At 37.2% G+C, this 25,064-nt stretch overlaps 1 protein-coding gene across 1 annotated transcript in view; it reads left to right on the top strand.

Moving 5' to 3' along the window:
* Positions 1 to 25,064, top strand: part of ACER3 (alkaline ceramidase 3) — a 148,081-nt gene that overhangs the window by 110,542 nt on the left and 12,475 nt on the right. Inside the window, exon 8 of the mRNA XM_065944813.1 lies at positions 21,887 to 21,988. Coding sequence (XP_065800885.1) covers positions 21,887 to 21,988 — 102 coding nt within the window. The remainder of the gene's footprint in view (positions 1 to 21,886; positions 21,989 to 25,064) is intronic.

Raw genomic sequence — 25,064 nt, 5'->3', positions numbered from 1 at the left:
GGGCCTGACCATATAGCAGTTGTAAGTAAGTAAGTAAGTAAGTAAGTAAGTAAGTATAGTAGTAAGTAAGTAGTATATGATTTATGGGTTTGTTCCTTTTTTTTTCCTCTTTTATTTAAACTTTCTATTTTGAGATAATTGTAGAAACACATGCATTTGTAAGAAATTAAATAGAGATCATCTGTACTCTTTACCAGTTTCCTCAAGTGATAATGTCTTGCAAAACTAGTCTACAATATCATAACAGGATTTGACATTGGCAGAGTCAAGATACAGAACAATTCTATCACCCTCTGTTGTCTTTCTGTAGCCACACACACTTTTGCTCCTACCCCATCCCCTCACTACCTATCCTTAACCCCTAGCAACCACTAATCTGCCCTTTGTTTCTCTAATTTGTTCATTTTAAGAGTGTTATATAAATGGAATCATACAGTATATACAACCAGTGGGATTGACCTTTTGTATTCAGCATAATTCACTGGAGATTGATACAAGTGATTGAATATATCAGTAGTTCATCCCTTTTGTTGTGGATAATATTTCATGATATGGGTGTACCACAGATTAATCATTCATCTGTTGAATGACATCTGAATTTATAGTTTTTTATTTCTAGTTTCACTATTACAACTAAGTCTGCTATGAAAATTTATTTGCAGATAAGTTTTCATTTCTCTGGAATAAATGCCCAGAATGCATTTACTTGATTGTATGATAGTTGTATATTTAATTCTTTTTAAACCTGCCAGACTGTTTTCCAGAGTGGCTGTTCTGTTTTGCATTCCCACCAGCACTGTATATGTGACCCATTTTCTCTGTATCCTTGCCAACATTTGGTATTGTCACTATTTTTAATTTTAGCCATTCTTATAGATATGTACTGATATCTTATTGTGATTTTAATTCTCATTTCCCTAATGGGTATTGATGTTGAACATATTTTCATGTGCCTACTTGCCATCTATATATCCTTTTTGGTGAAATGTCTGTTCATGTCTTTGTCTATTTTCTAATGAGATTGTTTCTCTTTTTTTCCAGTTGAGTTTTGAGCATTCTTTGTATATTGTAGATACTAATGCTTCCTCAAATATGTGGCTCACATTTTCTCACAATTTGTACTTAGTCTTTCCATGCTCTTCATGTGGTCTTTCACAGAGCAAAAGTTTTTAATTTTTATGAAGTCAGTTTATCAATTTTCCTTTTATATATCACACTTGGGTGTCCAGTCTAAGGACTGACTCTATGCCTAACCCTAGATTTTCCCTTGTTTTTTTACTAAAAGTTTTGTATAGTTTTACATTTTACAAGTAAGTTTATATTTATTTTGAGTTAATTTTTATATAAGGGTAAGGATTAGGTTGAGGTCCATTTTTTAGCCTTTAGATATCCAACTACTCCAGGACCACTGGTTGAAATGGCCATTTCTTCAAAGAATTGCTTTTGTACCTTCCTCAAAAATCATTTGAATATATTTATGTGGATGTATTTCTGAGTTTTAAAATTCTATTCTACTGATTTTGGTGTCTATTCTTCTACCAATTCTACACTCTATTGATTACCATACCTGTAGAATAACTCTTCAAATCATACAGATTGATCCCTTTCACTTTTCTTTCAAAATTGTTTTTGCTATTTGGATTTCTTTGCCTTTACATATAAGTTTTAGAATAATAATGTCTATATTTAAAATCTTTATTGGGATTTTGATAAGAATTGCATATTGCATTAAACCATCATATCAATTTATGAAGAATTGACATCTTTACTATGTTAAGTCTTCCAGTCTGTAAATACTATGTGTCTTATGTGTCTCTTCATTTATTTGGATAATCTTTGATTTCTTCCATTAGCATTTTGGAGTTGTGATTTTTTTTTTAACAATGGTATTGTGTTTTTAAATCTTGCTGTCCAAACATTTATTACGTATAAACACAGCATATTAATAATAGTACCAGAGAGATCAAGATGGCAGAATAGAAGGACATGGAGCTCACCTCCTCCCACAGATATGTCTCACAGAACAGTTCTTATAATTACTACTGAACACTGCAAAAGAGCTCATACAACCAAAGCTGCAAGAAAGTTCACCATGATACTGCATAAAACAAAAGGAAAAAAAATACAGAATTGGGCTTTGACCTGCACCCTGGGAGGGAACTATGAAACAGGAAAGATTCCCTCATCCTGGGAATGCTCTTCATCAGTTGGGAGATCAGTCAGGACAGAAAGGGAGCATCGGAACGTCAAAGGAGTGTACAGCAATTGGCTTGTGGCAGGCAAAACAGAGAGAGACCAGTACAGAAGATCTGACCACCATACTGCACTCCCTAGCCTGAGTCATGCATCTGCTGTTACATGCAGGGGCTGAGTGCTGAAATTTGGGCTTCAGCAGACAAACCTGGGGAGAGGACTGGACTGGGGTTGGCTGTACAGAGACAGCCTAAAGAAGCTGGAGTGTGGCCCAGGCCACAACTGGGGGTATGTACAAGATGGAGCCCACGTCCACCATAGAAGCCCCATTGTTAGTGCACACACAAACAGAAGGGAGGGGCCCTGCCATAGAAAACTTATTTTCCTCTTTGCTCACTGCAGGCACAACCCCCCCTCTATGAGGTCTGGGAGCTTGCAAGCCCTGGCAATTGGCCATACACTGAGGCAGGGTTGAAATCTGGGCTTGCAGCTTTGTGACTGATGGATTTACAACACTGGTGCCTTTGTAAGTTCAGTGCCTGTTGGACATCTCAGTGGATTATTTGTGCTCCTGACCCTGGAGTGGGTCCAGATTTAGTAGCTGTTGGCTTTGTGGGCATGTAAATGCAGAGGTGGGCCAGGGTCTACACTGATTTCATAGTTCCCATGGCAGTTCCAGGGGAGTATTACAGCAAGTCCCAGTGCCTGACTTTGGCAGATCTTGGCCAATGGCTTTTGAGCACGGCAGCTGAGGGACATTCATACTGATTGCCTGCATTCCCGTGACTGAGGCGGGGCTGAGGGTAGTGCCAACTATGGAGTACTTTGTGAGCCCACACAATGGGTGGCAGATGACACCACAGAGCTCACATTCTGGTGGACAGCTCCTGTGGAGGAATACTCAGTGGTTTCTCTCCCAGCAGAAGCATGCCAGTTCCATGCACCCCACACTGAGTTTTGAATTGGATCTGGGGGTTTCTACTCCAGCAACTGGGGAGCAGATCCTGCTCCTGACAGGGCTGTGACAGCCACAGAGTAGAGAGGAGGCCCCAGTCAGCATACAGTGCAGGCTCTGGTCACCACAGCACCAACCCCTAAGAAAGGAATAAGAGCCAGCACATACTGAGGAAAGACATGGCAGGCATCCATACTAAAAAACAAACTTTGAACCAAAAATATTAGTCTCATACAGGCTCCACAGGAATGTGAAAGTTGCTCAGTTGTGTCTGACTCTTTGTGACCCCATGGGCTATACAGTCCATGGAATTCTCCAAGCCAGAATATGGGAGTGGGTAGTCTTTCCCTTCTCCAGGGGATCTTCCCAACCCAGGGTTTGAACCCAGGTATCCTGCATTGCAGGTGGATTCTTTACCAGCTGAGCCACAAGGGAAGCCCAAGAATACTGGAGTGAGTAGCCTATCCCTTCTTCAGCATATCTTCCCAACCCAGGAATCAAACCAGTCTCCTGCATTGCAGGTGGATTCTTTACCAACTGAGCTATCAGGGAAGTCCCTCCACAGGAATGTTCCCACATAAAAACAGCCCTTAAAGACCACAGTAGATAACTGCTCCTCCTAAATTCATAGAGAAATAGAGTTAAAAAGAAGCAGAGGAAACACTGCCAATTAAAAGAATGAGAGAAGTCCCCTGAAAGAACAATATAACAGACCTCTCCTGTCTACTAGATCCCAAGTTCAAAAAGGAGGTAGTAAAAATACTGAAGGAATTAAGAAAGACTATCAACAGAAATGTACATCACTGTAACATGGAACTAGAAACTATTAAGAGGAATCAGTTAAAACTAGAAAACTCATTTGCTGAAGATGAAAGCCAAGCTGAAGGCAGTGAATAGCAAACTAAATAATGCAGAAGATCAAATAAGTGATCTGGAAGATAGAATAATGGAAATTACCCAATCAATACAGCAGACAGAAAGACTTAAAAAAAAATATATATGAGACCTTTTGGATAATATAAAGTGAGCCAGTCTGTGTATAATAGGGATCCTAGAAGAAGAAAAAGGAAAGAGAGTTGAAATTATAGTTGAAGAAATTATGCCTGAAAACTTACCAAACTTCAAGAAGAAAACAGATAGCCAGGCACAGGAAGCCCAGACAAAGAGAACCCAAACAAACCTACACCAAGACATGTTACAATTAAAATGGTGAAGATTAAAGATAATGAGGTTTTAAAAGGCAGCTAGAGAAAAACAAAGAGTTAGTTATAAGGGAATCCCCATAAGGCTCTCAGCTGATTTCTTTACAGAAACATTCCAGCTCAGAAGGGAGTGGCAATATATATTCAAAGTTCTGAAAATGAAAAGCCTGTAGTTTGGGATACTCTACACACCAAGATTATCATTCAGAATAGAAGGATAAAGAATTTATCAGACAAACAAAACCTAAAGGAATATAGTAGTACTAAACCTAACCTAAAAGAAATGTTGAAAGGTTGTCTGTAAATAGAAAAGAAAAAGGGAATTCCCTAGCAGTCCAGTGGTTAGGACTCAACACTTTCAGGGCCGGTCTCAACTTCAGTTCCTACTTGTGGAACTAAGATCCCACAAACCATGCAGCATGGTGTAATTAAATATATACATACATAGAAAAGAAGCAAGAATCTATAGGAAAGAGAAAATCACAATTGGAAAATCACTTAAATAAGGCAGTACAGAGTTTAAAAACAAAACAAAACTTTGTGAGAGTAGTGGTAACTGCAATGAACAACAAAAGGATAAACATGAAGATGTTAGAGACAATATCAAAATCATAAAATGTGGGAGAGGAGAGTAAGAAAGCGTAGGATTTTTTTTTTAAGCCCATATGAGTACCAGTCTCAGGCAAGTAGATACATTAATAGATTAATATACTTGAAAAACAGGGTAACCACAAATAAAAAAACATAATTGATACACAAACAACAAAAAGAACTCAACATTATACAAAAGAAAGTCATCAAACTACAAAAGGAAAAGGGGAAAAAAGGAATAAAGAAGAAATACAAAATCTACTGGGAAGCAGGATTTTAAATGGCAATAAATACATACATATCAATAATTACCTTAAATGTCAATGGACTAAAGACTCCAATCAAATATATAAAGTGGCAGATTGGATGAAAAAACAAGAGCTTACAATATATATGTTGCCTACAAGAGATCCTTTTTAGAGAGAAGGACACACATAGATTGAAAAGTGAGGGAATGAAAAAACTATGCACTCGGAAATGACAAGAAAGTGATAACTGCAATACTCATATCAGCAAAATAAACTTTAAATCAAAGGCTAGAAAGAAAGATAAGGAAGGACACTAATGTTAAAGGGATCAACAGGGAAGAGGATTTTATACTTTTATGCATCTACTATAGAAGAACCTGAATACTAACAGACAAAAAGGGGAAAATTGATGAGAGTACAATAATAGTAGGAGACTTTAACACCCCACTGACATCAGTGGGCATATCTTTCAGACAAAAACTCAGTAAGGCAACAGAGATCCTAAATGGCACAATAGAGAAGTTAGACTTAATTGGTTTTTTAAATTTTCATACATCTTGATATGGTGACATTACATAAAAACAAAACCCAGGATACACATTCTTTTCAAGTGCACATGGAATATGATCTAGGATAGACCACATACTAGGACACAGAACAAGTCTCACCAAATTTAAGAGGATAGAAATTATGTCAAGCATTTTTTCTGATCTCGGGGACATGAAACTAGAAATCAGCCATAGAAAGAGAAACAAGGGGAAAAAAAGTTACTAAGGAACATGTTGCTAAAAAAACCAGTAGGTCAACTTGAAGAGGAAATTTAAAAATACCTTGAGACCAATGTCAGTGAAAACACAACCATTCAAAATTAAAAATGGGATGCAGCAAAAGCAGTCCTAAGAGAGAAGTTTATAGCAATATAGGCCTTCAAAAAAAAGAAAAATCTCAAACAGCCTAACCTATCATTTAAAAGAATTAGATAGAGAAGAAACCTAAAGTTAGTGAAGGAAGGAAATAGTAAAGATGAGAGAGGAAATAAAAGAGATTAAAAAACAATAGAAAAAAATCAATAAAACCTAGTAAAGATGAGAGAGGAAATAAATAAAATGGAGATTAAAAAACAATAGAAAAAAAAATCTGTAAAACCACAAACTGTTTTTTTGAAAGGATAAACACAATTGACAAACCTCTAGCCAGTTCACTGAAGAGAAGAAATTCCCAAATAAAATAAGAAGTTAAAAAGGAGAAATTATATCTCATATCACCACAGAAATACAAAAAACATAAGAGAATACTATGAATGTTATATGCCAGCAAATTGGACAATCTAGAAGAAATGGATAAATTCCTAAAAACATGCAACCCACTAAAACGGAATCAAGAAGGAATAGATAAATTGAACAGACTTACTACTCGAAGTGAAATAGAATCTGTAAAACAACAAATATATACCTCCTTGCAAACAGAAATTCAGGACTGAATGACTTTGCTAGGGAATTCTAGGACCAGGCATACAAAGACAAATTTGTACTAGTACTTCTGAAAGTCTTCCAAAAGAGTGAAGAAGAAAGAAGATGCCTAAAGTCAGTCTTTGAAGCCACCACCACCCTGATACCAAAATCAGACAAGGACACTACCAAAAAAGAAAATTATAGGCCAACATCACTGATGAACAGCAACACAGAAATCCTGAACAAAATATTAACAAACCAAATCTAACAGAACTTAAAATAGATCAGATACCATTATAAAACTGGAGTCATCCCAGGTTACAAGGTTGGTTCAATATGGGCAAATCAATCAATGTGATACACCACATCAAAAGACAGAAATCATCTCAATAAATGCAGAAGCAGCGTTTGATAAAAATTCAACTTCCATTCATGATAAAATTTCTCACTAAAGTGGGTATAGAGGGAACATACCTGAACAGAATAAAAGTTATTTATGACAGAGGTACAACCAGTGTAATACTCAGTGGTGAAAAGCTGAAAGCTTTCCTGTTAAAATCTGGAACAAGACAAGGTTGCCCATTCAAACCACTTCTGTTCAACATAGTATTGGAAGTCCTCACCACAGCAATCTGATAGGAAAAAAGAAATAAAGGTATCCAAATTGGAACAGAAGAGGTTAAACTGTAATTATATGCAGATGATTGGTGTTATATATTGTTGTTCAGTTCCTCAGTCATGTCTGACTTCTTGCAACCCCATGGACTGCAGCTTGCCAGGCTTCCCTGTCCTTCACCGTCTCCCGGAGCTTGTTCAAACTCAAGTCCATTGAGTTGGTGGTGCCAGTCAGCCATCTCATCCTCTATCATCCCCTTCTCCTGCCTTCTGTCTTTTCCAGCATCTGGGTCTTTTCCTATGAGTTGGCTCTTTGCATCAGGTGGCCAAAGCATTGGAGCTTCAGCTTCAGCATCAGTCTTTCCGATGAAGATTCAGGGTTGATATTATATATAGAAAAGCTAAAGACTTCACACAAAATCTACTTAAACTGATAAACAAATTAAGCAAGATATAGTAGCAGGCTGCAAGACTACAATACGTAAATCTGTTGCATTTCCTTACACTAACAATGAATTATTAGAAAGGGAAAGTAAAATAGCAGTCTCTTTTAAAAGCACATTGAAAAATCAAATACTTAGGAATCAACCTGATGAAGAGGGTCAGAGACTTTATATGCTGAGAACTATAAAATGTAGTTAAAAAGAACTTAAGATGATTCAAAAAAATGGAATTACATCTCATGCTCTCAGTTTGGAAGAATTAATATTGTTAAAATGGCCCTACTACCCAAAGCAATCTACAAATTTAATGTGATTCCTATCAAACTACCCATGATAATTTCCACAGAACTAGAACAAATAATCCTGAAATTTATGTGGAAAGATAAAAGACCCAGAATTGCTAGAGCAGTTCTGAGGAAACAGAGCTGGAGGCATAGCCCTTTTAGACTTTAGACAATACTACAAAGGTACAGTAGTCAAAGCAGCATGACGGTGGCCCAAAACAGACCTATGGATCAATAGAACAGAAGAGAGAGCTGAGAAATAAGCCCATAAACCTGTGATCAATTAATCTTTGAGAAATGAGGTAAGAATACACAATGGAGAAAAGATAATCCCTTTAGCAAGTGATGCTAGGAAAGCTGGACACCCACATGTAAATCAGTGAAGTTAGAATACTTCTCACACCATACCCAAAAATAAACTCAAAATGGATTATAGACATGGCTTTATAAGACATGACACCATGAAACACCCAGAAAACAACACAGGCAAAGCATTCTCTGACATAAATCATGCCAATATTTTCTTAGGTCAGTCTTTCAGGTCAATACAAATAAAGATAAATAAATGGGACCTAATCAGACTTATAAGCTTTTGCACAGCAAAGGAAACCATAAACAAAGTGAATCAAACTTATAAGCTTTTGCACAGCAAAGGAAACCATAAACAAAGTGAAAATACAACCTGTGGGCTAGGAGAAAATATTTGCAAACAGTGCAACCAACAGGCTTAATTTGTAAAATATACAAGTAGTTTATACATCTAAATAACAAAAAACAAACAACCCATTCAGAACATGAGCAGAGGACCTAAATAGTTATTTCTCTAAAGAAGACATCCAGGTGACCAGTAAGATAGAAAAAGATGCTCAATATTGCTAATTGTTAAAGAAACACAGATCAAAATTACAGTGAGGTATATCACCTCACATCTGACAGAATGGCCATCATTAGAAAGTCTAGAAATAATAAATTCTGGAGAAGATTTGGAGAAAAGAGAACCCTCTCACACTATTGGTAGGAATGTAAATTGGTACACCCACTATGGAAAACAGTATTGGAGGTTCCTTAAAAAACTAAAAATTGAGTTATCCTAGGATCCAGCAATCCCACGTCTGGGCATATATCTAGAGAAGACTCTTAATTCCAAAAGCTATGTGCCCCTTGATTTTCATGGCAACACTGTTTACAGTAGCCAAAGAATGAAAGCTACCTGAACGTCCCTCAACAGATGAATGGATAAAGGTGTGATATATATATACACATATATGATATTCCACTGTATATATATGTATACACAGAGAGGAATATTAAAAAAGTATATAAAAAATAATGCCATTTGCCACAGCATGTATAGACCTAGAGATTATCACATTGAGTGAAGTAAGTCACGAAGAGAAAGACAAATATATGGTATTACTTATATATGGAGTCTAAAATAGGACATAAATAAAAAAGGACTTATTCACAAAACAGAAACAGACTCACATAGAAAGCAAGTATATGGTTGCCAAATAAGGGGGCCAGAGGGATAAATTAGAAGTTTGGAATTAGCAGATATAAACTACTATATATAAAATAGATTAACAACAAGGTCCTACTTTATAGCACAGGAAACTATATTCTGTATCTTACAGTAAACTATAATTGCCTCATAGATCAGTTGGAGAGTGTCTCTTCTTTTTCTATTCACTATGAGAATCTGTAAGACTGCAATTATTTCTTATTTTAATGTGTGGTAAACATTCTAGCAATGTCATATTTGCATACAAATTTCTGACTACTGACACAATTTAATTGTTGTTATTGTTAAGTTGCTGTGTCATGTCCAACTCTTTGCAACCCCATGGACTGCAGCACACCAGGCTTCCCTGTCCTTCATTATCTCACGTAGTTTGCTCAAACTCATGTCCATTGATTCGTGATGCCATCCATACCATCTCATTCTCTGTTGCCCCCTTCTCCTCTTGCCCTCAGTCTTTCCTAGCATAAGGATCTTTTCCAATAAGTGAGCTCTTTGCATCAGGTGACCAAAGTATTGTAGCTTCAGCATCAGTCTTTCCAATGAATGTTGATATCCTTTAGGATTGACTGGTTTGATCTCCTTGCTGTCCAAGGGACTCTCAAGAGTCTTCTCATGTGTGTGTTAGCCATCTGTATGTCTTCTTTGGAGAAATGTCTGTTTAGTTCTTTGGCCCATTTTTTGATTGGGTCATTTATTTTTCTGGAATTGAGCTGCAGGAGTTGCTTGTATATTTTTGAGATTAATCCTTTGTCTGTTGCTTCATTTGCTATTATTTTCTCCCATTCTGAGGGCTGTCTTTTCACCTTGCTTATAGTTTCCTTTGTTGTGCAAAAGCTTTTAAGTTTAATTTGGTCCCATTTGTTTATTTTTGCTTTTATTTCCAATATTCTCGGAGGTGTGAAGTAAGCCAGAAAGATAAAGACCAATAGAGTATACTAACGCATATATATGGAATTTAAAAAGATGGTAATGATAACCCTATATGCAAAACAGAAAAAGAGACACAGATGTATAGAACAGACTTTGGGACTCTGTGGGAGAAGGCGAGGGTGGGATGTTCTGAGAGAATAGCATTGAAACAAGTGTACTATCAAGGGTGAAACAGATTACCAGCCCAGGTTGGATGCATGAGACAAGTGCTCAGGGCTGGTGCACTGGGAAGACCCAGAGAGATCAGATGGGGAGGGAGGTAGGAGCGGGGATCGGAAGGGGGAACACATGTAAATCCATGGCTGATTCATGTCAATGTATGGCAAAAACCACTACAATATTGTAAAGTAATTAGCCTCCAACTAATAAAAATAAATGGGAAAAAAAAAAAGCCCAGCATCAAAAAACAAAATTAAAAAAATTAATTAAAAAAAAAATAGAGTCTTCTCCAACACACTGTTCAAAAGCATCAATTCTTGAGTGTTCAGCTTTCTTTATGGTCCAGTTCTCACATCCATACATGACTACTGGAAAAACGATAGCTTTAATTAGACAGACCTTTTTGTTAGCAAAGTGATGTCTCTCCTTTTTAATATGCTTTCTAGGTTGGTCATAGCTTTTCTTCCAAGGAACAAGCGTCTTTTAATTTCATGTCTGCAATCACCGTCCACAGTGATTTTTGAGCCCAAGAAAATAAAATCTGCCACAGTTTCCATTTTTTCCCCATCTGTTTACCATAAAGTAATGGGACCAGATGCCATGATCTTAGTCTTTTGAATGTTGAGTTTTAAGCCAGCTCTTTCATTTTCCTCTTTTACCTTCATCAAGAGGCTCTTAAGTTGCTCTTCGCTTTCTGCGGTAAGGGAGGTATCATCTGCATATCTGAGGTTGTTGATATGACCTTGTTACCTCTGGCCATTGGCAGAAATTCTGACACCCCAGTAGGTCTACTCTGATACCACCACAGTGAAGAGAGAGAGCATCTGGTTATTACCACATGAAGATGGAAGTTCAGGCTCCCCACATGGTCTCCACAGACACTGCAAGAAATGGAGAGCTTGTTACTTCTGAGTGGGGAAAGTTCCAGCCTCTCACTGCTTGATACTAGTATAGCAGGAGGTTGGGGTACCTTCTTTGGGCCTGCTTAGGAATGAAGTCTAGGCTTCCCATTCAGGCTTTGAGGATGAATGGAGTGTGAGGCTATCGTTTTTTCTGTGGTGTATGGCTATAGAATAGTGATTATTGTGTAAGCTTTCTATCATGCTAGATTGCTTTCTTCTTGTTTCTTTGGAGAGAGAACCGTCTGTTTTTTTATTGTGCCTAGTGGTATTTCTGGCTTGCTAGCTTCTTCAGTTCCAGCTCTCAAGTGTCTGAGGCAGAAAGAAAACACATGTAACTTACCACAGCAGCATTTAAATGGTATAGATGATCTTATAGCAAAACAGAAAGCAACACAGACCTAGAGAACAAACATACAGACACAGAGGGGAAGGATGGGGTGGGATGAATTGGAAGATGGGGATTGACCATATGTATACTATTGACATATATACACTTTTGTATAGACAACTAATGAGAACCTACTGTATGGCTCAGGAAACTACGCAGTGCTCTGAGATGACCTAAATGGGAGAGAAATCCAAAAAAGAGGGGACATATGTATGTATATAGCTGATTCACTTTGTGGTACAGTAGAAACTTAACACAATATTGTATATCAAATATATGTCAATAAAAATTAATTTCAAAAAACCCCAGAAAATTATCAAAATAAAAGAACTCAATGGATAAGTTTAAAGTAAATTAGACCTTTGAAGAGTGAACTAATTAAGTGGAAAGACACATCTAAAGAAATAAGCCAGAAAGCATCACAGAGAAATAACATGTCTAACTGCAATTCCAAAGGGAGAGAATAGAAAAAATGGAGAAGGAAGAGATATTCAAAGAGATAATAGGTGAGGATTTTCTAGTATCCTTAAAAGATAACTCCTCAGCTTCAAAAACAATAATTCCCAAGCAAGATAAATGAAAGAAAGTTTTTATCAGGTTAAGCGGGCGTATTAGATTAGTTCATTCAATATTGTTTCAGCCTCCATCAAGTGAACTTTTCTGTAATGTAGATGCTAAAAGGCTAAAATGTATATTTTTCATATTTCCTTTGTAGGTAAGTTTTCAAATGCATTTAGATTTTGCTAATCACATGTATTCACATGAGACTTGAATTCAGAACCAAGTTAAACGGTGAGGAGAAGTGTTAGTATGTAAGGAATCCATTTTCTTATATGAATCTAGGGTGTGCATTGTAGCTCTGGAGCAAATGTGTGATAGCAACTTCCTGAGCTGTGATTTATAGCTAAGATGGTGTGATGCTGATGAAACAGTCCAGAGGCTTTCCAATTCTCCAGGTTTGTAAATGTGAAAAAGAAAAAAAATTCCTTTGGCAAAATAATTCTGTAGTAGTGTTCAGAAGTCATTTCTGGAGTGTCTAAATCTATTCAGTGTTTCTTTTGGAATTGAAACAATTTATTTTCTGCTTTAGATAGAGATACTATCTGCAGTTGAATCCTGATTGACACCTGTTTTTAAAAAGCATACTAAAAATACTGAAATGCAATGACAAAGATCCTAAAAAAATTCAGAGATAGAAAACATTACCAATAAAAGAATAACATATAGTCTACAGTACACTTATCAAGAGCAATACACATGGTAGACTATTATCTTCAAAGAGTTGAGAGAATTGTATATTGTATACAAGAATTGTATACAAGTTAGAATTGTATATCCAAATATCTTTCAAGAACCAGGGTAATATAAAAACATTTTGAGATAGAAAGGAAGAAATTTTACTAGTTTACCTTCTTAAAGATGTTTATTAGAAGGAAGAGTTGAGATACAAGAAAGAACAAGAAGAAGAAAAGTGAAAAATGTGTGGGAATATCTAAACAAAATATTGTGACTTAGTGATATCTAGTTTGAGAGATTTTTAAAGAGGAATTAAAATGATGTTAAAATAACAGGTGAGATACAGGAGAATACTCTTAATTACATAGTTCCCAAGGTCTTTATTTGAGGATACAATATAGCCAGTGCTTAATTTTGGATTTTACATGTCCTTTTTTGGTAACTACTAAAAGCAGATGGTGATTGCAGCCATGAAATTAAAAGAAACTTACTCCTTGGAAGGAAAGTTATGACCAACCTAGATAGCATATTAAAAAGCAGAGACATTACTTTACCAACAAAGGTTCGTCTAGTTAAGGCTATGGTTTTTCCAGTGGCCATGTATGGATGTGAGAGCTGGACTGTGAAGAAAGCTGAGCGCCGAAAAAGTGATGCTTTTGAACTGTGGTGTTGGAGAAGACTCTTGAGAGTCCCTTGGACTACAAGGCGATCCAACCAGTCCATCCTAAAGGAGATCAGTCCTGGGTGTTCATTGGAAGGACTGATGCTGAAGCTGAAACTCCAGTACTTTGACCACCTCATACGAAGAGTTGACTCATTTGAAAAGACCCTGATGCTGGGAGGGATTGGGGGCAGGAGGAGAAGGGGACGACAGAGGATGAGATGGCTGGATGGCATCACCGACTTGATGGACATGAGTTTGAATAAACTCCGGAAGTTGGTGATGGACAGGGAGGCCTGGCGTGCTGCAATTCATGGGGTTGCAAAGAGTCAGACACGACTGAGCAACTGAACTGAGCTGAAAAACAATAATTGATTTCATAATTTCAGTTACAAAAAGATGGAGTAAATGGGATTATAAAAACTGAATCCAAAGAAAATGAGAAGGGGGAAAAGGGAAGCAGAGAAAAGTGAGGAAAAATACAAACCAGAAAATGAAGGGGTAGAAATAATTTAAAATATATCAGTAATCCCAGTAAATATAAATGGACAGAGCTAAACATTTAAAAGACAAAGGCTCCAAAATGGAAAAATCCAGGTATCTGCTATTCATAAGAAATATGGTTAAAACATAAATACATAGTAATTTTGAAAGAAAAGGGTATAAAAAATACATACCATACCAGTATTGACTAAAAGAAGCCTGGACTAGCTATTTTAACAACAAAGAAATTTAAGGCATTATTCACAACAGATGTGTTCATTACATTGTTAGTAAAAGGTTCTATTTACCACATTCCAAAAAGTGGCAACTCTAAACTTGTGTGGAAAATTTTAAACAAAAATTGGCAGGATTACAAAGGAGAAATAGGTAACCATTTTACCATGATGAGATATTTTAGCCCAGTGCTTAGACCAAAAAATAGGAATAGGCAAAATTTGAGTAACGTTACAAAATCATTTTATATACTTAATAAGTAAAAAATGCATGATCTTTTCATTCATGGAGTAATTATGAAATCTACCCAAACTAGCATTAAAGCAAAGTTCAACAGATTATAAAGAATTGGTGTCATGCATAGCACATTCTCTGACAATTAGTTAAAACAAAACAGATTTAGTCAAAATAGCACATATATTTGGAAACTTATAAGTACACTTGTAAATGAGTAAAAAAATCATAATAAAAATTTTGAAATACTTAGGATGTAAGCAAAATGAGAATAAACCAAAATAGGATGTAGCTAAAGTGGTTCTTAGAGGGACATTTTTACATTAAATATTTACATTAGAAACAGAGAGTCTGAAGAATAATGAGCTAAGTATTTGAGTAATTGGAAAATAGATCTATAGAATAAACCCAAAGAGAAATGAAGAATGATACTGATAAATTAATGGGGGAAAAAACTATTGAAGATCAGTAGGTATCTAATTTTGCTCCTTTCTGAAACACTACGATAACTAACAAAAGAATTTATTTATAAAGCATAAACCCACAAGTTGAAGACTCAATAAAATTTTAGAAGCTAGAAAGTAAATGGATTCCTGCTAATTTCTGTAACTAACCCAAGAAAGCCAAATTCTAAGCCAAGAACCTCCAGTTTACATCAGAGAATTTTCTCAAGTATCAAGCCTTAGCAGCAACAGACAGTTTGGTGAAGGAGATAGAGGAGGGGTCTAAAATAAAGGGCATTGATTAAAAGCTTTAAGAAATGGTTATATGCTTAGGTTCCCTCACCCAACTTCATGCCATGAAAAAACTGCAGAAGTCTACAGATTTAATCTCTGGAAAGGGTGAACAGTGTGTCTATATTGGGTTTTGCCAGACACAGTTGAGCATACAAATGCCATACTGAAATCAGGTAAATTGGGTGACCTTGTGCTTTATGAATGCTGACTGCAAAAACGTCTAGACAGAATATTGAAAGAATCTTCTTATTGAGTATATGAGTAGCCTAAAAGGCCTTATTGGTATTGAGGGTTCCCTAACAATTGACCCAGGAAAATAGCCCTACAGTAAAGGTTACTAGTCTAAAGGCTACAACTGAATACTTGCTTGGGACCACATTTTTAGTTACTTACTCTTAAGAATGAGGAGACAGTGCCAGATGTATGATGAATACATTCAATATGAAAGAGGCCAAAACAAATAAGGGAGAACAAAATCAGCTTTTTTTTTTTTAAAATCAGCTTATAATAAACAACTTATACATGAAGAAACTTTAAAACCAACAAAATGACAACAAATATTATAATTCATTAATATTCTTAGTAATATAGTATATCTATGAATCAAGAGTATAATGCTATAAAAAAGAACATTCAGAGAATCCCCCAAAAATGGACATTAAAAATATAATAAAAAGCTGAAATGAATATTTTGAAAGATACAGTTAAAGAAGACATTGGAATTCTTTCTCCTGAACACACATTGTGATTGTCTTATGGTCCCTGAGCCCCCATACCCATTCACCAGCAAGCATCCACCACAGGAGAGGCACTGAGCTTATGTTATGGTTCAGAGTGAACAGGACAGCATGGGGCCTCTTGGCCTCAGGACCCTTGGACCCACTCACCATTTGCTATGGACAAATAGCAAGTGTTTCCTCAAGTCCGTGGTCCCTGGGTGCCATCAGAATGGTGGGAAAGAAATGGAGAATAGAAGGAACTCAATAGGGGTTCTGATTTCAGGACCAGCATAAAAAAGAGAAGGGGTACTGTGTAGAGGAAAGGGAAGGGAGGAAATTATCGCCAAAACAATTCAAGAAAATATCCTATAATTGAAAAATAAGAGTCAATAGATTAAAAGAACCTACTGTGTGCTTAGCACAGTGGGTGGAAATAGACCCATGCCAGTTTCAGAATTCTGGACAAGGACAGTTCTACAAGTTTAGAGTCAGAAAGTAGATATAATATATACAAAGGATCAGGGATCAGAATGGTTTTGGACTTGCAAAGGAAAACTGGAAGCCAGTTACAGGATAATACCTAGCCAAAGTATTGATAAAGTATGGTGACAGAATACATTTTCATACATTCAAGTTCGTGAAAAAAAAGGAAAAAAAAACTTATATACCATAAACTAGTGCTCAGAAACCTGTGGAAGGATGTGTTTGACCAAAATGAGAAAACCAGAAAGGAGGAAGACATAGGAAACAAGACATAGAAAATACAACACAAAGAGGTGAAGGCAATTCCCAAAGTGAAGGCAAAGGGAAGGGATTTTTCAGAGAATGGCTGTCCACTAGACAGGCCACCAGTCTAGAGTGAAGGAGTGTGACTCCAGATACAGATATGTTGAGAGTCTTCTGTGTTACACACCCTTGACCTGATAATATACAAGTAGTCTGTCCCCAGAATCTTACCTGTACTTAGCTTGCTTGGACCATGTGCTGATGAAGTTCTTGCTCTCTCTTACGTGCCCTGCTACCTGGATAACCAGAGACATTCATTTCACCCCACAGAAGAATTTTGCTTTGAATTACTTCTGAGAGCCGAAGATTGGCCCTGGTAAGTAAGCTTAGAAGCAGAAAATAGAGAGTATCTCACCCCTAGTGACCACTTCCCTGTCATATCTCAGCACCTGGCCCATCCTGCAGTTCTGCCAAATGCCTTTACTCTGTGCTTTCTGGGACTCATTCTTGTCTTCCTCAAATGGGAAAGTGATAAACTCTGAAAAGCTGAAGGCATACTATGACTTTTTTAAACTTGTCTTTTCTGAGAATCTTCATCAAACTATGGCAATAATGTCCCTTCTATGTGCAGCCAGATTTGTGTTTTTCTGATGACATTTTTTTTTTACCGAGTGGGATCTTTGTTGCTATGTGCGGACTTTCTCTACTTGCAGCGTGTGGGCTTAGTTGCTCCACAGCATATGGAATCTTCCTGGACCAGGAATCAAATCCATGTCTCCTGCAAGGCAGGCAGATTCTTAACCACTGGACCACCAGGGAAGTCCCTGATGATTTTAAAGTTAATAACACAATTCATTTGTTTATCCGCAAACCCTGGAGGAGGGCATGGCAACCCATTCCAGTATTCTTGCCTGGAGAATCACATGGACAGAAACGATCCCAGTCCATGGGCTTGCAAAGAGTCAGACACAACTGAGCAACTCAGCACAGTTAAAATAACAGAATATTTGAGAAAATCTATTCTCGTCATTCATCATATTAAAAAATAAAGGAGAAAAACTACGTGATGATAGCTCTACATTCAGATAAAGCATTCCATACAATTCAGCTATTATGATCCAAAACAAACAAAACAAAACCCTTTACAAACTCAATAGAAGGGAAGTTTCTTAACCTGTAAACTACAGCATCTACCACATTTCCATGAAATGTTTTTAAAAGTTACCTTTAAAATCAAGACTAAAACAAGGATATACATCGTCACCACTTCTATTCAACAGTGTATTGGTGGAAGTCTTATCCAATGTAGTGTTTGCAGATGATATGATCACATACAGAAAATACAACAAGATGTGTACCACAAGATCACTAGAAGCAATAAGTGAAATTCAGCAAGGTCATGAGGTTCAAGTCTGTATTCAAAAATCATATTTCTATGTACTAGCACCAAACAAGTGCATAGTAAATGAAATTGGTAAGTGAAATTTTTGAAAGTATAATTTACAGTAGCATCAAAAAACACCAAATATTTAAAGATTAAATTTAGCAAATATATGCAAGCTGTATATATTGGAAACTGTGGTGAATAAGTTTTTGCTGAGCCAAATTAAAGAAGACCTGAATACACAGAAGGACTGTACAAAAAAGATCTTCATGACCCAGATAATCACGATGGTGTGATCACTCACCCAGAGCCAGACATCCTGGAATGTGAACTCAGGTGGGCCTTAGAAAGCATCACTACAAACAAAGCTAGTGGAGGTGATGGAATTCCAGTTGAGCTATTTCAAATCCTGAAAGATGATGCTGTGAAAGTGCTGCAGTCAATATGCCAACAAATTTGGAAAACTCAACAGTGGCCACAGGACTGGAAAAGGTCAGTTTTCATTCCAATCCCAAAGAAAGGCAATGCCAAAGGATGCTCAAACTACCACACAATTGCACTCATCTCACATGCTAGTAAAAGTAATGCTCAAAATTCTTCAAGCCAAGCGTCAGCAATACGTGAACCATGAATGTTCGAGCTGGTTTTAGAAAAGGCAGAGGAACCAGAGATCAAATTGCCAACATCCGCTGGATCATCAAAAAAGCAAGAGAGTTCCAGAAAAACATCTATTTCTGCTTTATTGACTACACCAAAGCCTTCGACTGTGTGGATCACAATAAAGTGTGGAAAATTCTGAAAGAGATGGGAATACCAGACAACCTGACCCACCTCTTGAGAAACCTGTATGCAGGTCAGGAAGCAACAGTTGGAACTGGACATAGACCAACAGACTGGCTCTAAATAGGAAAAGGAGTCCGTCAAGGCTGTATATTGTCACCCTGCTTATTTAAGCTATATGCAAAGTACATCACGAGAAATGCTGGGCTGGATGAAGCACAAACTGGAATCAAGATTTCCGGGAGAAGTATCAATAACCTCAGATATGCAGATGACACCACCCTTATGGCAGAAAGTGAAGCAGAACTAAAAAGCCTCTTGATGAAAGTGAAAGAGGAGAGTGAAAAAGTTGACTTAAAGCTCAGTATTCAGAAAACTAAGATCATGGCATTCGGTCCCATCACTCCATGGCAAATAGATGGGGAAACAGTGGAAGTAGTGTCACACTTTATTTTGGGGGGCTCCAAAATCACTGCAGATGGTGATGGCAGCCATGAAATTAAAAGACGCTTACTCCTTGGAAGGAAAGTTATGACCAACCTAGATAGCATATTAAAAAGCAGAGACATTACTTTGCCAACAAATGTTCGTCTAGTCAAGGCTATGGTTTTTCCAGTGGCCATGTATGGATGAGAGAGTTGCACGATGAAGAAAGCTGAGCACCGAAAAATTGATGCTTTTGAACTGTGGTGTTGGAGAAGACTCTTTTGAGAGTTCCTTGGACTGCAAGGAGATCCAACCAGTCCATCCTAAAGGAAATCAGTCCTGGGTATTCTTTGGAAGGACTGATGTTGAAGCTGAAACTCCAATACTTTGGCCACCTCATGCGAAGAGTTGACTCATTTGAAAAGACCCTGATGCTGGGAGGGATTGGGGGCAGGAGGAGAAGGGGACGACAGAGGATGAGATGGCTGGATGGCATCACCGACTTGATGGACATGAGTTTGAGTAAACTCTGGGAGTTGGTGATGCACAGGGAGGCCTGATATGCTGCATTTCATGGGGTCGCAAAAGTCGGACACGACTGAGCGACTGAACTGAACTGAACTGAAGTAAATAGATGTATCATTTTCATGGATTAGAAAACTTCAATGTTATTAAGATGTCAGTTCTCTCCAAATTGATCTATAGGTTCGATGCAGTCACAACAAAATCTCTGCAGGCTTTTTGGTAAAAATTGGGAAACAGTTTCTGAAATTTACATGGGACTGCAAAGGATCTAGAAGGGCCAAAACAGTTTTGAAAAAGAACAACAGAGAGGCTTATCTACAGAACAGAAACAGACTCACAGATGGAGAGAACAGACTTGTGGTTGCCAAGGCAAGATTAGGGTGGGGAATGGATTGAGAGTTTGGAGTTAGCAAATGCAAGCCATTATATACGGAATGGATTACAAGTCCTACTGTATAACACAGGGAACTATATTCAATATCCTGCAATAAACTGTAATTGAAAAGAATATATGTATGTAACTGAATCACTTTGCTATATACCAGAAACTAACAGAACATTGTACATCAGCTGTATTTCAATTAAAAATTTTTTTTAAGAATTAAAAATAAGACGTGAAAGGCAACTCACAGAGTTGGAGAAAATGTTTGCAAAATATATATCTGACAAAGGATTTATATTTAGAATATATAAAGATCTCTTGAAGCTTAATAATAAGTAACAATTTTTTTTAGTGGGCAAAGATTCAAAACAAACTATCAAAGAAGATATAGGGATGGCAAATAATACAAGAAATGATGCTCAATAACATTTATCATTGAGAAATAAAAATTAAAGCCACAGTGAGATACCTCTATAAACCTATAGGGCAACTAAAATGAAAAAGACTTATATCATAGCAAGTGTTGGTGAGGTTGTAGAACAAAAAACTCTTTTACCCTGCTGATGGGAATGTAAAATGATACAACCCTTTAGTACTGATGAAACAGTTTAGCTGTCTTAAAAAGTAACATTTACCTGCCAGACAATTTAACTATTCTCCTATCTTTTTACCCAAGGGAAATGAAAGCATATACCCATACAAAGACGTATTTATGAATGTTCATAGCTTCTTTTATTTGTTAGAGCAAAAAAAAACCTGGAAAACAACAGAAATATCTAAGCATTTGAACAGATAAACCATGGCACATCCATATAGTGGAGTACTACTCAACAGTAAGAGGAAATGAGTATTGATATACACCAGCATGGATGAATTTCAAAATAATTATGCCAACTGAAAGAAGCCATATAACAAAGAGAATATACTGTATTATTCCATTTGTATAACATTCTAAAAAAATATATAAACTCCTAAGTTTTTGGAGGTAAAGGGTAAAGCTATAAAAAAAAGGTACATTAGCTACACCTGTTATTTTGGGTAACTCATCAAACTTCAGTTTCCTCATCAGCGAAGTTAAAGAAGTGTTTATTTGAAGATTTATTCATATATGTGTGTTTATTTGAAAATTATATTCATATGTGTGTGTTTATTTATATACATTGTGTGTATCTAATATACTGTAATGCCTGACACAGAGCTGGTGACCCCATAGTGTTTTTTCTATTCCACCAGCCCTCTACCTCTTCCAAGGAACTGATTAAGTTACAGGGTGCTGTCAGATTACCTTCTTGATATATTTAGCAAACTCTTAGTGGCACTTTTCTTCCTCAGTACCTTTTAATGGCTAAATGTAATGGGCAGATGTATTAACGAATTTAATCGTTAGGTTTGCTTTTAATACTTAAGAAAACATTTCCCTCTCATGACATGACTTGACAAAATTTGATTTTGCTCTTTTTTTTTCCCTCCACACAGGGTTTATCCATGGCTGAGAGGGCTGGGTTACACATCCTTGGGCGTATTTTTATTAGGATTTTTATTATGGAACATAGATAACATCTTTTGTGATTCACTGAGGTAAGATATATTTTCAATCTTTGAAAAATGTTTTTGAAATTTGTTAAGCAGAGCATTTCATAGGCATATAGAATTATTAGTGCACTGAAGTGAATTTTTCCAATCATTGAAATAAAAAATATATGTACAGCAGAATGAAGCAGGGCCAAAGCTAATAGAGTTTTGCCAAGAGAATGCACTGGTCATAGCAAACACCCTCTTCCAACAACACAAGAGAAGACTCTACACATGGACATCACCAGATGGTCAACATTGAAATCAGACTGATTATATTCTTTGCAGCCAAAGATGGAGAAGCTCTATACAGTCAGCAAAAACAAAACCGGGAGCTGTGGCTCAGATCATGAACTCCTTATTGCCAAATTTAGACTTAAATTGAAGAAAGTAGGGAAAACCACTAGACCATTCAGGTATGACCTAAATCAAACCCCTTACCATTATACAGTGGAAGTGAGAAATAGATTTAAGGCACTAACTCTGATAGACAGAGTACCTGATGAACTATGAATGGACGTTCGTGACACTGTACAGGAGACGGGAATCAAGACCATTCCCAAGGAAAAAAAATGCAAAAAAGCAAAATGGTTGTCTGAGGAGGCCTTACAAATAGCTGTGAAAAGAAGAGAAGCAAAAAGCAAAGGAGAAAAGGAAAGGTATACCCATTTGAATGCAGAGTTCCAAAGAATAGAGAGACAAGAAAGCCTTCCTCAGTGATCAGTGCTAAGAAATAGCGGAAAACAATAAAATGGGAAAGACTAGATATCTCTTCAAGAAAATTAGAGATTTCAAGGGAACATTTCATGCAAAGATGGGCACAATAAAGGACAGAAATGGTATGGACCAAACAGAAGATATTAAGAAGAGGTGGCAAGAGTACACAGAAGAACTATAGAAAAAAGGTCTTCACAACCCAGATAATCACAATGGTGTGATCACTCACCCAGAGCCAGACATCCTAGAATGTGAAGTCAAGTGGGCCTTAGGAAGCATCACTATGAACAAAGCTAGTGGAGGTGATGGAATTCCAGTTGAACTATTTCAAATCCTGAAAGATGATGCTGTGAAAGTGCTGCAGTCAATATGCCAGCAAATTTGGAAAACTCAACAGTGGCCACAGGACTGGAAAAGGTCAGTTTTCATTCCAGTCCCAAAAGAAGACAATGCCAAAGGATGCTCAAAGTACTGCACAATTGCACTCATCTCACATGCTAGTAAAGTAATGCTCAAAATTCTCCAATCCAGGCTTCGACATTACGTGAACCGTGAACTTCCAGATGTTCAAGCTGGTTTTAGAAAAGGCAGAGGAACCAGAGATCAAGTAGCTAACATTCTCTGGATCATCAAAAAAGCAAGAGAATTCCAGAAAAACATCTATTTCTGCTTTATTGACTGTGCCAAAGCCTTTGACTATGTGGATCACAATAAAGTGTGGAAAATTCTGAAAGAGATGGGAATACCAGACAACCTGACCTGCCTCTTGAGAAATCTGTATGCAGGTCAAGAAGCAACAGTTAGAACTGGACATGGACCAACAGACTGGTTCCAAATAGGAAAAGGAGTACGTCAAGGCTGTATATTGTCACCCTGCTTATTTAAGTTATATGCAGAGTACATCATGAGAAACACTGGGCTGGAAGAAGCACAAGCTGGAATCAAGATTTCCGGGAGAAGTATCAATAACCTCAGATATGCAGATGACACCATCCTTATGGCAGAAAGTGAAGAGGAACTAAAAAGCCTCTTGTTGAAAGTGAAAGAGGAGAGTGAAAAAGTTGGCTTAAAGCTCAATATTCAGAAAACTAAGATCATGGCATTCGGTCCCATCACTCCATGGCAAATAGATGGGGAAACAGTGGAAGTAGTGACAGACTTTATTTTCTTAGGCTCCAAAATCACTGCAGATGGTGATGGCAGTCATGAAATTAAAAGACGCTTGCTCCTTGGAAGAAAAGCTATGACTAATGTAGACAGCATATTAAAAAGTAGAGACGTTATTTTGCCAACACAGGTCCATCTAGTCAAGGCTGTGGTTTTTCCAGTAGTCATGTATGGTTGTGAGAGTTGGACTATAATGAAAGCTGAACACAGAAGAATTGATGCTTTTGAGCTGTAGTGTTGGAGAAGACTCTTGAGAATCCCTTGGACTGCAAGGAGATCCAACCAGTCCATCCTAAAGGAGATCAGTCCTGAATATTCATTGAAAGGACTGATGTTGAAGCTGAAACTCCAATAGTTCGGCCACCTGATGCGAATAGCTGACTTATTTGAAAAGACCATTGTACTGGGAAGGATTGAAGGCAGGAGGAGAAGGTGTCAACAGAGGATGTGATGGTTGGATGGCATCACTGACTTAATGGAGATGAGTTTGGGTAAACTCTGGGAGTTGGTGATGGACAGGGAGGCCTAGCATGCTGCATTCCATGGGGTCGCAAAGAGTTGAACATGACTGAGTGACTGAACTGAATTCAGCTAATAGCACAATAAAGTTAAATTATGGGAACACTTGTTTAAATTACCTAAAAATTTGAACTTAAAAATATTCCATAACATCTATAGGGATTTTTGTGCATACATCATAGTACTGTACAGTTAATCAAATATTAATACTGACCGTGCTCAGTTGCTCAGTCATGTCTGACCTTCGCAACCCCATGAACTATAGCCTGCCAGGCTTCTCTGTCTAGGTCTTTGAAATCTGCCTAATCTGCTTTATTGAAGAAATGTTTACTGGAATTTGAATCTTGGGTCTCTAGGCTCTAGTTGTCACCTTAGACACCTTTTGTCTGGGCCTCAATTTTCATAAAATGAACATGTTAAGTAGGTTAAACTAGTTTCCTTCCTCCTCAAAATTAGCTGATTTAATGGTATTGTGTAGTCATAGACAGCAAAGGAATGAATATATTGAATAATACCACAGAGAGGCAATCTGCAAAACTCAAACTGGGAAATCTATAGAATGAATGACCTAGTCTCTAAAGTAAATAAATTGCAGGAGGGAGGCGGGGGCGGGGCGGGATTGGAATGGAGGAGGAACGTATAGATTAAAAGAGACCCGGAGACTTCCCTGGTGGTCCGA

Source organism: Muntiacus reevesi, chromosome 9, assembly GCF_963930625.1.
Source record: "Muntiacus reevesi chromosome 9, mMunRee1.1, whole genome shotgun sequence".
NCBI lineage: Eukaryota > Metazoa > Chordata > Mammalia > Artiodactyla > Cervidae > Muntiacus > Muntiacus reevesi.
This window is presented reverse-complemented; position numbering and strand designations above follow the sequence as displayed.